Raw genomic sequence first — 16,842 nt, forward strand, 5'->3', positions numbered from 1 at the left:
AGGTTGGGGGATTGATCCGATAACAGAGAAATATCTTATGGGTATCATGCAGATGAGTCCCTGCTGCACACACAGCTGTTTACATGCAACACATCAATCAGACTGTGTGGAGCTGCCGACACAAGCAGACTCATGTTGTTTTGGTTTTACATTAAACGTGTTCATAGTACACCACCACAGTGGCTACAATTATTTTCAGTTATTTCTACTGTACTTTCTTTTGATTTGTGCAAAGACGCAGCAGTATAACGCTACATCAGAGATTCATCCCTTTCAGAAACTAATCACCATCCTCATTGTGGCCTGTTCCTCTGCTGCTGTGACGAACTCAAACCACCACAAACCGGAACATTCAACCAGCTTCTTGACAGTAATGAGCATATCAGATCGAGGAAGCTGGCTCCTGCAACGCTGCTTTGATTTAGATAAAACGTCCTTGCGTCTGCCTCGAGACGCAGATATGAGTGGGAATGGAGGAGAAGATACGGATGCTTGCACAGTCAGTTCACACAGGCCTTCTCCACCTGTTTGAAGCTGTCAGTCCTCTGGTTTGTTGTCACCTTTTAACCTTTTCCTGGGGCAAGACTCTAGCATGGGAAAATTAGTGTGTGTCCTGAAACATCAAAGACTACGACTCTGCGTGCCGACTCGAGCTCCTGTGTGTATGGTACAGTTTAAGTGTAACACAGTTATCTTTATGTCTCTGTAAATAGCAGCAGAAGTGAAGCTGATGTAGATTTAACATAATGACTATGAAATCATATTTGTGGTTCAAATTTTAGTCACAAATCTGCTCCAGTTTACACAGAAGAATGTTTTGGCCCAGACATGTCATTATATCTCACATATCATCTAAACAGTTAAAGGAAAGGCACTGTGGGTGGGTTACCTCCCTGCAACAACAAAATAAAAAACGCAAATTATGCATGTTTCAGCAATTATTTTATGTACATTTTTTATTATTTAATCACAGAAACTTAAGTGTGCTAAACTCAAATGAGTAACACCTGAACTAGGCCCTATAAAGTCCTTTTAAACATAATTATCCTCCTCATCATCATACCTGATTTCACCACTAGAGGGCTGAGATTACATTTGTGCTGACAACAGCTTCACCTGACACATTCTGCAATGTGGAGCCCATCCACAGCTGCTTTGTTCATACAAAATCCACTCTTCTCCTGCCAACTGATCTAATATAAGAGCTAAATGAAAGATTTGACATTTACTGACGCACACACCCACACTGTGAGTGCCACCAACTTTGCCAGGAAACTTCCTCTGACGCTCGGGAAGTGACACATCACCAAATGTTGTGTATTTCCTGTCTCTTAAATGTGACTATTTTCTGTTTAACATTATAGTTATGCGACTTGATATTGTTTTTGGACTGTAGAGTAGATAAAAACAAAGATTTTTCAGATGGACATTTTGCTATTGTTTGACATACTGAATAAATACAAGATAAAAAGATTAATTTGTGTCAGAACTTCTTAACTGTATGCCTGCAAGTATTTGTGGCCTGCAAGCTTTCTGAACCAGACAGAAGTTTGGACTTTGTTTGTTGAAAAAGATACGACAGCAGAGCTCTTTGAGGATATTCCAGGAAAAACATGCCACATGAAAATGCTCCATCCTCATCACAATGTTGTTTTTATAAAATAAGCGGTGACAGATTAGGAAAACTACAAAAAAATACTGATGAAAAACAATGCAGGAACTGAAGGAATGTGAGAAAGTGAAACTCTCACAACACTACACTACATTAACAACCCTGTTACTCATTAAATATAAACAAGCAGTGTTCTGCCAATAGAGAGCTGTCCCTAAACAATGGTGTAATCATTCCTGCAGAGGAGAGCAATGCTAAAGCTGTAATCACTCATAAACTACCTCTAGCTTCTTTGTTTCAGTTATTCAGCTTTGAGAATGATAAAAAGCGGTTTGAATTCGAGGTATATGATAACATCTTGACATGTTTCTCTGTTATGTACAATCACAAGCTCTCAGATTAAATAGCAGTGTGAACATCGGTGTCAGGATATCAGACGGTAGTGCATAAAGCGTTTCATACACTGGTAAACCCAGCGGGGTCGGGTCAGCCTCTCAAGAGCTTACGAGCAACCTGGATCTGTGCAGATTGACGGCCTCGGAGGAGGGGAAGGATACAGAGATCAGCAGCATGGGAAATCCTCTGCGGATCATCTGAAAACCTTTCACCTCAAATAAACAACACAGTGAGGTTTATAAAATGAGAATAATGTTACAAGTGTTGCTCTATTTGAGGTAAAGAGAGTACAGACAGACGACTGTTTTGCAGATCAGTTTCAGCTCTAAAGGCCTGCTTCATTTTCTGAAATCCAGCTTGATGAAAGAGGACCTTTGGGAAAATTAGTACGTTTCTCACACTGTATGCAATTTACGTCTTAAGGAAGGTGTAATTAGAGTGCCTGGAAACCACAACAAACCCGGATAGATCGACTAAAAGTAGAACTATGAATCATGTGTATAAATCGAAGCCTTTAATAGTGCGTAATCCTTTCCAGATGTGAGAATCTAGGAGGAGATGAGCTTAAATGTCAACTCATCTCCGCTATAGGAGACTCTCTTGCAGTGAGCCGGTGTGTGTGTGTGTGTGTGTGTGTGTGTGTGTGTGTGAGGATTGACTTCGTAGTAGGAGCATGTGTGAGTGTGAAGGTCACTGCACGACCATGTTAGTGCAGTAGAGAACAGGGTAAGACAGACGGAGAGATTGAATCCAATGGCAGCTATTCGATCTGTAACCAAGTGTATGGTACTTTTTTCTGGGTCACCTGATTCAAGCATTATAATCCTGCAGGAAGGAAACTATGCTGTAGTTTTTTAGCTGGTTTTCTCAATGTCTTAAAACATAAAAACTGCTTACTGCAGGGCTATGGAGACCACGCCCCCTACATGAACTGTGCATTCCTCCATCACATGCACAGATGATTTCAAGAATCCTGCAGAGGCTAGGCTTGAGAAGCTTGAGGGAAGATGCTTTTTTATTTGCATGTTGAATGGGACTTTTTTGGAGGGAGAGCGGCTCTTTTCATTTAACATTTTGAATGGGACTTTGTTGGGATTGCATTTTTGTTAATTTTTGAATGGGTTGGGTCGGGGGGATGAGTAATATTTAACTCAACATTCATGTTTTTGTTCTTCAATGAAATAATTGATTGTTTAATAAAATATCTAACACTTGATAAAGTTCTACTTACAAATAAATCTGTTTTAATTGTATTATTTTGGATAGATGTCTGCTTATAACAAAACAATTATTTATGTTTGGATGATACCTTTCCATTAAATTAACCTCACTTCCCATAATTCCAATGGAAAGTTTCCAATTTGGAATATTTCCCAAATTCCCCAGCTTAACTTCCCATGGAAATTTACCGGAAATGTTCCACCCCTTTGCAACCCTAAACAGCGCCAGAACAAAATGATGCTTTCTCCACACCTATGTACTTACACATTGCAAGCCAAAACAGCAAAACAATGGTGTCCCAGTGTGTGACTTCACATCGCATTACGGCATTGTAAAAGCATGAGAGGCACAGCTTGTAAACACACAGTGTTTCAGACACACACGTGCCTTGCTGGCTCTGATACTACACATCAACATCATCTACACCATCATCCACTCATTCATAATACTGTTACTTCCTCAGAGGGATGATCAAATGCTGAGCCACTTTATTATGCCTCTGTTCATTACACACTGCAGACAAGACGTCACAGTATTAAAGAGCCATATTAGCTTTTGTTATTGGGATCATTTAGCATGCTACTGTTAGCTTAAAGCCAAAGCAAGCTTGGCTCTAGACTCTAAATCTTAATTAACTGGTTGACCTCCTGACTTTTCTTTCAGTACCCTCATCAAGTCAAACTCTTAATTTGACCACAAGCATAATCAATGACCTTCATTAGCATAAACTGTACATAGTTACAGAACTGAAGGAGACTTTGTTGGAGCTTTTCAAGACATTTAAGCTCTCAAACCAAAGTCCAGTTAACGCTGGGATTAAACTTTGAAGTAGTAACTGTTATCCAGCAAACAAAAGTATGTAAGCTTTTGTTACTGTGGGCCTTTTGGCATACTAACATTGGCACGTAGCTCGGAGCAATGGTGTCTCAGTCGAGCCTAAGTGTTTGCAAACTTGGCTGTCAACTCTTAAAGCAGTTTGGTATCAGGTGTTTATTTCAGCAAATATTTCTTTAAATACAAATTTTGCATTTAATTTAATACAACATTCCTTTTTTAAGCAAAGTGAAAGAGATTAGACTGTTGACATTCTTGACAATAATAGGAAGGAAGGAAGCAGGGGGAGTGTATCATCTGTGATACGGTTTTATTTCTGCCTAAATGTCTCTTAGCTGGTTATGCAACAAGGGAGCTGTCATTAAATGTCATGTTAAATGTGACTTTAAAAACGCTTCTAAGTTCTACTTTTATCATCATCATCTATAATTCACAGTTAACCATGCACAACAAAGCCATTAAAATGCCTGAGTAGATTCAGTCATTCATTTTGAAAATAACATATCTTTATCTCATGTTACATTGGTCACGGTTGAACTGAAGACCCTTCAGCATTTGGTTTCAACCACATCCAACTTTCACACATATAAAAACAACTGTGCTTTATTCTAGTCAAACATGTTTCATAAGGATAGAGTTCTGCTGCTGTATGTGTAACTAGAGTATAAAACACAACATGCTCCCTTCCATGCATGCATGAAAATCGTTGTAGTCACATGAACGCCCCTGAGGGTGAACTAAAAAGATTGTTTGTCTCAGCCTCTGAAATGTTAAATACAGAGTAAACATGTTTTTCAATTCCAGCAATTACATGTCCTTTAGGAAGTCATCTTGATAACTCTACAAGTGCTAATAACTTGTCACATTTACATGTTTCAGAGAACTAATGCTGTCTAGAAATGTAAATGGCAGATTTGAGAAGAAGCCAATGACCTTTCTATTAATTTGTGTGTGAAATGACACCTGTCATGACTCCACATAAAACAATGTAATTACGCCAGAGAAATCGACACTGAAATGAACAAAAAGCACTGAGAGCCTGAGCAGGTTAAAGAAGTTATTATCATCAGTTTGTGTGACCAACAAAGTCATGCATTTTCTTCAAATAAAATGCAAAAGTTAAAACAACAACATGAAGTGTTACAAGCAGATTCAAGGCCTGTGTCCACTAACAGTGTTACTTGCTCTGACAGCACCGATTTTCTCTGTAAAACCATTAAAATCAGGGTTTCCAAAGCTCAGCCTCCTAAAAATGTCACTGTCACCAGTGACATTTTTTTCCATCATCTCCATCTCCAACCAATCCAAGTAAGTAAGGGGCAGAACTTCAGATATCAACTTTGTCAACAACACTGATGGAAGTCTGTGTGGAGGGGGTACCAGCTAAGATGCTGCCAATGTCACGACACAATTTCTATTGGATTTACTTTTACATTCAAATCCATTGAATAGAAGCAAATATGAAGCATAGATATTTGAAATAGACTCAACTAAGGGATGCTGTAGAGCAGTGTTTTTCAACCTTTTTTGAGCCAAGGCACATTTCTTACATTAAAAAACACCACCAACCAAAAGTGTTCCAAAATGACATATTTAGAATCTCAATGTATGAATCTATTTATCTGAGAGAGGAACTTTGGCTACTTCTTTAACTGCGTCAGGGAAAAGCATCTAATTTACAATGGCTTTTGCATGTAGTATTAATGTCTCTGCCACAGTGTGTGGCTTTTTGATTTTGCTACGAGTTCAGCTACTAAGTAGCTAGCTTTGAGAGCTCTCGCAGACACGGTTGTAATTTTTCTCATAAAAGTTGTCTTTTCCACCACCCATATTATGATCTTCATCCAGGTTAGAATTTTGTCCAGGGCCCAGTTTGGAGTTTTCATTTTTCCTTTTTGAATATTTATCCATCCCTGTTGTACGCCTACGTCTTGTCACATACACCTCTCACTCACACCATTAATTCTATTGTCTTAAATTAACAAGGTCATTAGTACGCTTTATTGCGCAGGTCAGTACATGGACGAGTATTGAATTACTCCGCCAGTCACTACACCGCAGGCACAGACGCACTACATGGCAAATTATTTATATGAATATTATTTTTTTGGGACTAATTAAGTGAAATTAGAAATTGTCAACAGGAGAAGACTGTGAGCAAATCGGAAACTGCAGGTGCTGCAGGTGCAAAAAACAGTCCTTAGGCCTTTATTAACTGTTGTGTTCCCTGATTTAGTGTTTTTACCGCAGAATCAAAAGTTCTGAATAAAAGAACCCCTTAGATGCATTATGTGCTTTGATTCACTACATCAGTCCTTGATTAAGTTTGTCATTTGTCCCAGATTAAAACAAGAAGATTCAGTAACCTCAGGCAACTTGAATCGTGTCTGAGTTCAGGAAATGCTTCTCTACATTAGCAAAATGTGTGTAAGCTAAATTATAAGTTTTTCTATGTGTTTCCATCTTTATTTCATGATTTCAATATGGTAAAATGGTAATAAGAGTTTGTTTTGTTTTGCTTTTTCAGGCTGCTGTAAGGATCACTGTTTATTCCTGGCTTCCATCATTTACACTTCACAGTGCCGTTATCAGCTGCCCAGTTATACAATGCAGTTTGAACTAAAACACATCTATAAACAGCTGCAACCATGTGTGCAGACACTACTGATGCAAAAACAGTTGAATTTAACTCAAATTTCAGCATTAAAAAAGCCTTTTTGTTTCACTTCAAGCTGCAGCACAGAAAAAGTGATGACATGATCCTCCTTTCAAGACTTGAGCAGAAAAAGAAAAGGACGAGACGTGTTTTTGTCATTTTGAATTAGAGTCAGTGAAGTGCGTATCTACAGTAACATGCTGTCTGTTGGCTGCTTTCCCTGAGCCTCAAGTCTCTTTTTTGGGACTCTGTTAGAAGTGAAACATGATGCATGTTAACTCCGCACGAGACAAACATGCTCTACTTTATAAACCCGGAGGGCTCTCCATGCTTGTTACTGATAATGTAACTGGCATGTTGTGGAGGAGTTCTGTATCTTTTCATGAACTTACTGTAAGAGGCATGGAGTCAATCTCCTTTATCTGCTGGAGCATTCCTTTCAACTTATGTCTGTTTCTAAAATGTTAGATCGTCCTCACACACTGGAGGAGTACTGATGAGAAACACACAGAATAGGTCAATAAGATTACACATTTCCAAAGGTTTTCAAAGTTTCTGGCATACCAGGTTTGATGCTCAGCCAAAATATAGAAGCAAAAAGGCCAAAAACCTGAACTAATATGTAGAAAAAGCCCTTTCCACAGCGACAGAGTCTAGAGTTTTATATCCACAGTACTGATGGCTGTTTCTTGTCTCTGCTCTGGGTTTCAGTCTAACCTCATTGTTACTTCACCTGAGGCAAAGTGTCTGAATAACACAGCCGTTTATTCAGGCTTAAATGACACAGGCTGCTTGTGTGTGGTGCCACCGCTCTTTTTCTGTTGCACTGCCATTGTCATCAACATTTCTGAGTCACTCCATCGAGATGAAAGAAAAATTCCAATGTTGAAACCTTGAAATAAAGACTTCTCACATGCAAACAATGCTATTAAAACAGATTCTTGTAGGGACAAAGGTTATGAGGATTTTACTCACTGAGTCTGTGTCGTTATTAAAATAAGATTTATAATATGTAGAGAAAAGAAAGAAACAATATGCAAAATATCTAAGATCCCTTGTTTCAACTCAGAACTCCAAAGGGTCATTGGATGAGGAAGGGAAGGGGAGAAGCAGAGGGTAAGGAGAGAGGGAGGAGAGATAGCTGCAGGATTCATGTCAGGAGCTGTTGACAAGCCTTTCGGGGATAAACTTCTGCAGTCGGCTGCACTTAATCAAGACTGACAAATCTTCATACTTAAGAAATATATGGGACGCACACATCACAGAGGAGATCTGTGTCTTCAAAGCCTTCACATCCTCTGCATGCGTGTGTAAGCCTCCTTAACTGCTCACTAAGACCACAGACAGTTTCAAGACAGAATAAAGATGCACAAAATACTGGAAATGAAAGTCGTGCCAAGATAAAGTTCTGTGATGGCTAAACAAAATAGAGGAGGTGAATTTCTGGCTTTCAGTGAAAAGATTGCTTCAGAAATGTGGTTGATGGAAACGGTGGGATCACGATGTATGTTCAGTGTGGGTTTGTGATATGACTTCACTAAAGCAGCTGTGGACTGATGTTCTAAGCTGTTGCTCTGCCCCATCTGGGATTTCTTTCAGTCCTCCATATAGCTCCATGTGACCCTTTGCATCACTCCGTGTTGGGATTCATATCACAGGCTGACATGTGGAGCACCAAGGTGACTGACTGTTTCTCTGAGTTTTCACTGTCACATATTTTCATCCAAATTTCTGCTTTAAAAATTTGAGAGAGTCTAGAAATTCATAAAAAACTAGTTTGGAAATGTTGGAGTATTGATTAAAGCAAAATCCAAAGGGCCAAGGAAACAGATTTGATGAATAAATTATAATGTACATGAAGCAAGTGTTTTAAACTGAAACTACTGAAGAGATGAAAACAGTTCAGATCTGTGTGGAGCTATGAGAACACTGTGATGTTACTTAAACTGATACATAGAACAAACCGTCCATCATGTTTTAAATATTGTTTTCCATTTGCAAGCCTTACTCACTCTTTTTAAATGGAATGCATCTGTTTTCTGTCTGTCCCTCTGCAGGGGCTTTGAGACTATCTGGATACTTACTGCCTCTTGTTTTTATTTCAATGTGCACAACTTCCAACATTTCTGTTTCAGTAGTCCATTAAATAATACATAAAAAGTCAAGAGTTTGAAATAACAGATAAATACAAATCTTTAATTATCATTCCTTTTCTAATGGGCACATCTTTTGTGATACTGCTATGATTCTTCTTTGAACCACAGTTTACTTTCACAACCACGATAGTTATAACACAGAATTTTGTGTTGACAGTGAGGGTGCAGATTCATGGCAGTCACTTCATGGGAGAACAAACACTTACTCCCAAACTTCTTTAATAGAATTATAAAGTCTGTCCAACTAACTGATCTCAGTTTAAGCATCAAGTCTCCGTGTATGAGTCGACAGGACTACCAAGCATCCTCTAGCTTGTCACTGCACATTGTCATTTCACCAGCATTTGTGTAGATTGCTTCTGGTTTCCCACCCCCTGAGTGGTTAAAAATGGCACTCTAGGTGAATCCTTTAGCCAAGCTTGTGAACCTTGATTTTGAAGATGGTCCTTTTTACTGCCATTAGCTTATGTTGTCTAATTTCCTGTTGGTGAGAGGAGCTTTTATTTTGAAAACCACTCTGCAAAAGAAGGATTTCCTTGACCTGTAAAACATGTTCCACCATCAGTAAGCAAAAAAGGTAAAACTAGTGCTGGGTGATAATTCGATAACGATAATTATCACGATATAATTTTTCTCGATATAAGTCTAAAAAATATTTGATAAAAACTTGATATAAATAAAACATGTAGTTACACCCCCCAGCCACTTTAAATGGAGGGGGCACTAATGAGCCTTAAACGCTAGTTGCCACCCAACATTAGACAGAAGAAGAAGACGGCATTGAACAGCCAATCATGTCGCAGGGTGAGAGGGAGGCGGAGCTTAAAGACATTCGGAGCAGAATGTAAACATCACTGAGACGAGGGACAGCAACACTGAAGAAAACTCAAAACCTACCAGCTCAAAACAGTCGTTGGTCTGACACTGAGTCAACTCTGACTTTACTATTAACTTAATACACTTCATTAAATATACTTTCAGGATGTGGGTAAAGGAACAGAGACAACTTCTGCTGTGCATTTCTAGCACGTGTAGTGTCCACCGAGACCGTAGGAAAACTGAACACTGAACGACAATGATGCATTCACTGCACTGTGGGAAACAACATCACTCTGCCTGTAACCATTAGTAACCTTAAAAGGGGAGAGCACAACTCAAAACAATACTCTACTAAACTGATACACAGTACACAATTTCATATATATTTGTTGTAAATTTAAATCAAGTTATGCAAATAAGCTCAACTTGAGAAAAATAAGAATTACAAACTAAAACTTTGGATACCCTGATTTTAATGGTTTTACGGAGAAAATCGGTGCTGTCAGAGCAAGTAACACTGTTAGTGGACACAGGCCTTGAATCTGCTTGTAACACTTCATGTTGTTTTAACTTTTGCATTTTATTTGAAGCAAATGCATGACTTTGTTGGTCACACTTGGATCCAAGAAATGTATCAGAAAACTAAATCCAGATACAAACTAACAAACTGTCTGGTTTCTTCAACTTTCACTCAGGACCAAAAATCTGCCTTGAAATTTAAATGAAATAATGATTTGATATTTATCGTGATAATTATCGATATCGACTTATTCAATATTTTATCATAACATAATTTTCAATAACGCCCAACGCTAGGTAAAACATATATTTATTCTATCAAATCAGTTTTGAAGTAATCTTGTGCTAACTTGCAGTTTAAGCTTGTTTCGCTTAGTCTGCTAACATGTATTGTTATTTCTTCAACTCTGTGGTAAGTTCTTAAATTGGTTTTGGGTATTTGAAATATCATCAATTACGAGACAATTTTGCAGAGGGATACGCTACAGGTGACCCGAGAGGATCTGTAATACAAGAAGAAGAAAAAAAAGGAGAGTTTTACAGTAGAAAGTCTTAAGTTTTCATCATGGTGTATTATTAAATTCCTTTCACCACCTCTCAGGAATGTCCGTTACCCTGCAGTCTGCTCCGATTCCCTCTGGCTGGGTTCAAACGAAGGCAGATCTCAGGTAACAAAGGACAGAGGACCATTTGTCCCAGAGATCTGACTGACACCCAGCCAAGGGTTCACTGTGTTTCACGTAAAGATACAAATAAAAAAAAACATGCATATCTGCCAATAAGGACGTCCAAGTTGTGAAACAAGGTACATAATCTCTCTTTTTTATTTTGTATTATCTTGTCAGTCTGACACACGTGTGGTCTTAAACTTACAGGTGCTTTCAGGTATTATTGTGTAATTTACACCTTTGCACCTTTACATGCTCGACACTGCTATCAGAGTGGATCCCATAAAAATTAAGTCAGGACATATAACTTCACAAAATGACCATTGACCTGTGAGCTGGATTCATCTGATGGTATCAGATAAGAGCTTTTCTGGAGGGTCAGAGTCTGAAGATGTCTATATGTACTCCCGCTAAGAACTTTAACCTCAAAATTATGGCCTCTGCAAACAAAGCCGGATTACCATTATTATATTTCGAGTAACCACAGCCCACTGGAGAATGGAAAATATGATGCAGTCACTGATCATATTTGTATTTAATGTGTGCTTTGTGGGCAGGCCCATATATTTCAGTTTGATGAGGACAGAGGTTTTTTCAGGTGAACGGGGTGTGAGGGTAAGAAAAGAAGGGAAAAATCTGGTGAGGAAAATTACTACAGTGAGGTGAGAGAGACAGGTGCAGGCCAGGGGATTAAATAGAGCAGAAGTTTACTTATTATACAGCTTGATGATTTAGCCTGTAACTAAATAAAACACTCCATGTTATCGTTAGATCGTTTTTAACTTAACTATGACAACAAAATGTCATTTTGAACGGAGGCAGGCCTGGAGTCAACAGGTCAGAGGTTTTCAGAGGACCATAAAAATATGGATGGGGAGAGGAGGAGGAGATTCCTTGATTCAGTGATTGCCGCGGGACAAACTCGGTCGCATGACTCCAGCTGTCCGGCGGTCCTGCTCCGTGCTGCGTTCCAAAAACGCAACTGGTGGGTGTTGACAGATTAAAGAGCCGGGCCGCAGCGGATTGGAGATGGACCGTACACGGATCTGATGTAAATCCCGTGTCAGAATAATTAATTTGATGCAGATTTAAATTTTTGAGAATAAATAAAGCTTTTTGAATTTGAATTGAATTTTTCTAGTTTGACCCATGTTCCATTTGTTAGCATGAAGGAGGCAGAGTTTACAACCCAAACAGCAGCCAGTCACTAGTGGTGGCTATGAAAGTTTTGGCTCCATTCTAGGGGAGTTGCAGTGCTGTCCATGTTTTTTCTTTCACTCTATGGTAACAACTCAAAATTGAAAATGCTGCATTAATTGGCAGATTTGTAGTTTTGTTTCAACTGCGGCTGAACTTGAGAATGTCATTGACTTTGACTGTGGATAACAGATGCTCTAAATAATATCTTTGTATCCATGTTCACACTGCAAACAAGAACTGCAAATAGCTCATTGAACTTTTTTTATCTTGCCAAGCAGTAAAACTGGAAAGTACTAACAACTGTAGGCTGCAATGTATAGCGCCTCTATGGCGTCAGTATACTTCCTGTTAACTTTTCAAAAGCCCTCAGATTATGGAAGTTTGGGGGAGCATCTGTCACCGTTTTATCAGGAGGAACAAAAGTGCCCCATTATGTAAAGCTCATGCAATCAAAAGACAAAACATTTTCAACCAAAACCAAAACTAAAACTGGATTAAAAGTGTAATTTCAAAATGAGAACACTGACTAAATGCTTAACAAATTCAGCTTACATAAAACAATATGAAAGAAACATAAAAGCAGACATATGACCATAAGTACTTTTTCAATAACAAGTCTTGTCCAAGGGCTTGCATTCATGATTATAGACACACACTGTACTCTAGCCCAGAATATCTCCTATTAAAAGTTGATTTTGGTGATTGATCTGAATCAAACAGCATCCTGCATTCACTAATACATTCAGTCTCATTCTTGAGACTGAGTTAGCTCTCCCTTAAACTGATACAGAATTGGCCCTGGATTCTGAATGTTATACTATGTGGGAATAATAAGCTCTGTCACATTGCTTTCATTCTTTCCCTTTTTGAAGAACTATTTAAGTATCTTAATAAAAAAAACACCAGAATGTAATATTCCACCTTCTCCAAAGGAATGGACAAACTCCATTCATGTGGTTTACTTTCTGCATTCCTCGGTGGGAGTTGCACACCTGTGGGGGAACAACCTCCTTACACGCACACACACACACACACACACACACACACACACACACACACACACACACACACACACACACACACACACACACACACACACACACACACACACACACACACACACACACACACACAGATAGAATTTCAAACCTACTGAGGTGATTTAGCCTCCAGTAATCTGACCCACAGCTCTTGAGAGAGTGGGGGGGGGGGGACACGACCTGTCCCCAGGCCTGTCATTTAGTCTGGCACAGCTTCATTGCCATCCCACCCAGGTTTAGAGAGACGGTGAGATACAATGGAAGTCTTGTGAGCTCCTTAAGAATATCCTTTCCCTTTAATTACAGGCTGAGAGAGTCTGCTGACTTATGCAAGAAACTAATGACAAAGCTACAAACGCTGTTCAGGATTCCTTTATGTCTACAGTCACAGCTTGCTTACAAGTACCCAGAGTTTCTATACCAGCTCAGAATAATTAGAAAAGTGTTGATGGATAATAAAACTCTCCCATGGTGAAAGTCTGGTCTGATCATGTGCAAACACACACACAGAGCAGCATTTGTGCTGAGTTCTAGTCCCGGGGGTTGAGACCTCAGCTTCAGAGGTCAAGCGTGCACACACTGCAGCGACTAATGGACAAACAGCGCAATAGTAAGGCAATGATGATGCTACACCGAAACTAAACCGCTATTATATAACACAGTTAATGATTTCCCCAGAGAGAAGGCCATGCAAGGCTTGGCAAATATTGTGCGATTGTGTGAGTGAGGGTGGGAATGTGTGAGAAAAGAGACACTTGAGTTGAAAATTACAAAAATGTAAGGTTTAAAAAGATAATTTCAGTCATTCACTCAGGCTCACTAGAACACCCAGATCCTACCAGAATGAAGAACAGCAGAACAAAAACAATACACTGGAGACTGAGAGGGCAAAAAAGCCAAATTTTGTATGAAGGGCTGCATTGCTCGCTGCCTTTTAGACAGATGCAGATGCAGACGCATCAGACCGTGGGCAATGGGTCAAGCTCATCTAACACGCAGCAAGCACGTCCAGGAATAACCCCATCTGCCCATGAGTGATGTCCCACTCTAACAAACAGTACATCTCCTTTAAGAACAGAAGCAGCCATGACTACATTGAGCTACAAGCCTCGTCTTATCAGTGAGGTAGCTGAAGCAAAGAAAAAAACACTTTTGTTGTTGAAATAATGTTTTTCGACATGTTTTTAAAAAGTTGTTGTAGGATCAGCCTCAGATGCTGCTCAAAGTGTACAGATGCAATACTATCACCCCTAAAAATATTAACCTTTTTCATGTTAATCATCATGTGACTACATGGAATAACAACGCTCTAGTGCTAGCAGATGATGTTTGTCAAAGCTAACACTATGTCGTTTTTTTTTGTTTTTTATCAAACTATGTGTTCATTTTGGTATTTTGGGAGCTGTTAACCTCCAATATTTGGGTCTCAATATTGGAATATCTATATTTTTTAAACAAAAGTTGTAAAATATTGAAATAATTGTAATGAGCAACAATTCAATGGGATTTATTTTGACCTGTGGTAGAAAACATCTGAAGGTGTCACATGGACTTGAGAAGTTGTGGTGGTAATTGTATGATATTTGATTATTGAAAGTTTATAAAATCGGATAAAAACATTTGAAAATGATAAATCAAGGATGACAATAAATGTTAAGTCCAACTCAAGGAGTGCTGTTGAATTGCAAGCTGCAGATGAGATACAACCAGCAGAGCAAACAAGAAGCCACATAAGGTGACAGCAGCCTTTGGCAGAGCCATCAAAAGTTTACAAATTTCCTTCTTTCCCATCACAGAGGAGTAAACAGGCAGCAGCTGACAGTGAGCGCTCAAAGTGTTGGAGTGTAGATGAAGATTTGGAGCTGCACTAAGTGGCCTAATCTGTGACCCCGCAGGTCTGACCCACAGTGTCTGTGGAGGGAAGGAGGGCTGTCAGGGCAGCTTCTTGTCAAAGTAAAAACTCCAGGCTGCTGGAAGAGAAGATGAGCAGCAGCACAGAAAAAGCTTCATGCATGACCATGTTGTTGTGAGCTTGTAATATTGTACCATATGGTGGTTACAAAACAACTTCCATTGGGATATCGCAACTCTACAAGCACAAATTGCACTGCTGAGTGTCTGTATCTCCTATTTCTCTTACCTTGACGCACAGTTTTCAACCTGACGGGACCTTGGCAGCACTTTATCACAGTATAAATGTCATACAGGGGTAATCCAGACACAGCCACCCCCTCCACTTCCAGCACCAGCTCCCCCTCGCTGAGTTTACCGTCCTGGTACACTGCCGCATCCTCCCTAACTTGGCCGATGTACGCGAACTCTCCATTCTCAGCGCCACCGAGAAGATCCACGTTAAGCTCCCCGTGCGCGTCAAGGATCACCGCGCAGTCATTCACTTTATTGATCCAGTGGTTCTTCTTCTGCAGGACTTTTGACATGGTGATTCAGGTCCGAGCGAAACCCCCGTTACATCCGCGGAAGGGTGTGTAAATCACCGGATAGTCCCAACAGACGGAAAACTTCAGCTTCTTTTGGTGTCACTCCTAGTTGGAACATTTTACCTCTTCTCCTGAGCCGAGGCATGCTGCTCCCAGTGCAAGTAAAAATCCGCATAGATTAAAATCCGGATTGTTGTCGCTTCTGTTGTTGTTTCCGCATCTCTGATTCTTCGCTGTGGGATCTAATCCGCTCTCTGATTACTCGCTTTACATCCAAATACACTTCTCCTCCTTACTCTTCTACTTCTGCATCCTGCTCTGTTGGCATTTCTTCATTTTTGAAACTTTCCAGGAGAGTGAACTTGTTACCTTCCCTGCTGTTCACACACCCGGCGGCGCCTTTAAGCAGGTAGCACGACAAGTTCATCCTATTTGCTCCTGCGTTCTGGATGGATGGAGGAGTAGTGGAAGGTGGAGCGCATGCGTCCAGCTGCTACTCCACGAGGGAAAATCCCACCCGACCCCACACCTACCCGGTTCTCAATGCTCCGCCCAGCCCGTCGGCCCGTGCGCGTTTTAAAACGGATTACAGCGATCTGTGCGTTTAATCCCGCTATAGGAGCTCCAGCTTGAGTACTTATTCATAAATAATGGAAGCGCACATAGGGACGGTATAAGGCAGGGTTAGAGGCTGCTATCTTGTGGAGGAGCCTCAAACTCCTCTGGGTAAATTTTATTTAGCCTCAGTTGTGTGATATTTTTTCTTCTTTTTCTTAACCCTCCTGTTCGTTTCTTAGGGACAGCAATAATGTTCGTGGGCCAACTTGACCCGGAGCATATTTAATGATTCAAAAGTGTCAGAACCCAAAAAAATCCCAATAAACATTTTTTTTTAAATCTCATTATTAACTCCATTACTAACCATTTAAATCAATATTTAGTGCAACAGTATTCTTTAATTCTCACAGATCATGGTTCAATGAGGATAACTCACTCGTTTTTTATGAAATTTATGTTAAAACTTTTTTTAATGGACATTTTTTTAATGTACATTGAAAAGACATGACATAGATTTTTGTTTATTTGATTTTACTTTTTTTTTTGTATGTAGATGTTGATAAATTAACAGGACTCCTCTTCTGTCACATGCTGCCCAGGTTTTCATGCTGCATTTAGCTGGTATTTTTGAATTTTAAAATGGGTCAATTTGACCTGCAACATAACAGGAGGGTTAGGGGACATCTTCAAAACAAACGTGTCAGGATGGATCAAGACATTCTAGT

General features: G+C 39.6%; 1 protein-coding gene across 1 annotated transcript in view; it reads right to left on the reverse strand.

Moving 5' to 3' along the window:
* LOC117821488 (membrane-associated guanylate kinase, WW and PDZ domain-containing protein 1-like) overlaps positions 1-16,029 on the reverse strand; it is a 109,240-nt gene extending 93,211 nt beyond the window's left edge. Inside the window, 1 exon segment of the mRNA XM_034695806.1 lies at positions 15,262-16,029. Within this exon segment, the coding sequence (XP_034551697.1) occupies positions 15,262-15,559 (298 nt within the window). The 5' untranslated portion in view covers positions 15,560-16,029.
* Positions 16,030-16,842: the final 813 nt, after the last annotated feature.

Source organism: Notolabrus celidotus, chromosome 11 (assembly GCF_009762535.1).
Source record: "Notolabrus celidotus isolate fNotCel1 chromosome 11, fNotCel1.pri, whole genome shotgun sequence".
In the NCBI taxonomy this organism is placed as follows: domain Eukaryota; kingdom Metazoa; phylum Chordata; class Actinopteri; order Labriformes; family Labridae; genus Notolabrus; species Notolabrus celidotus.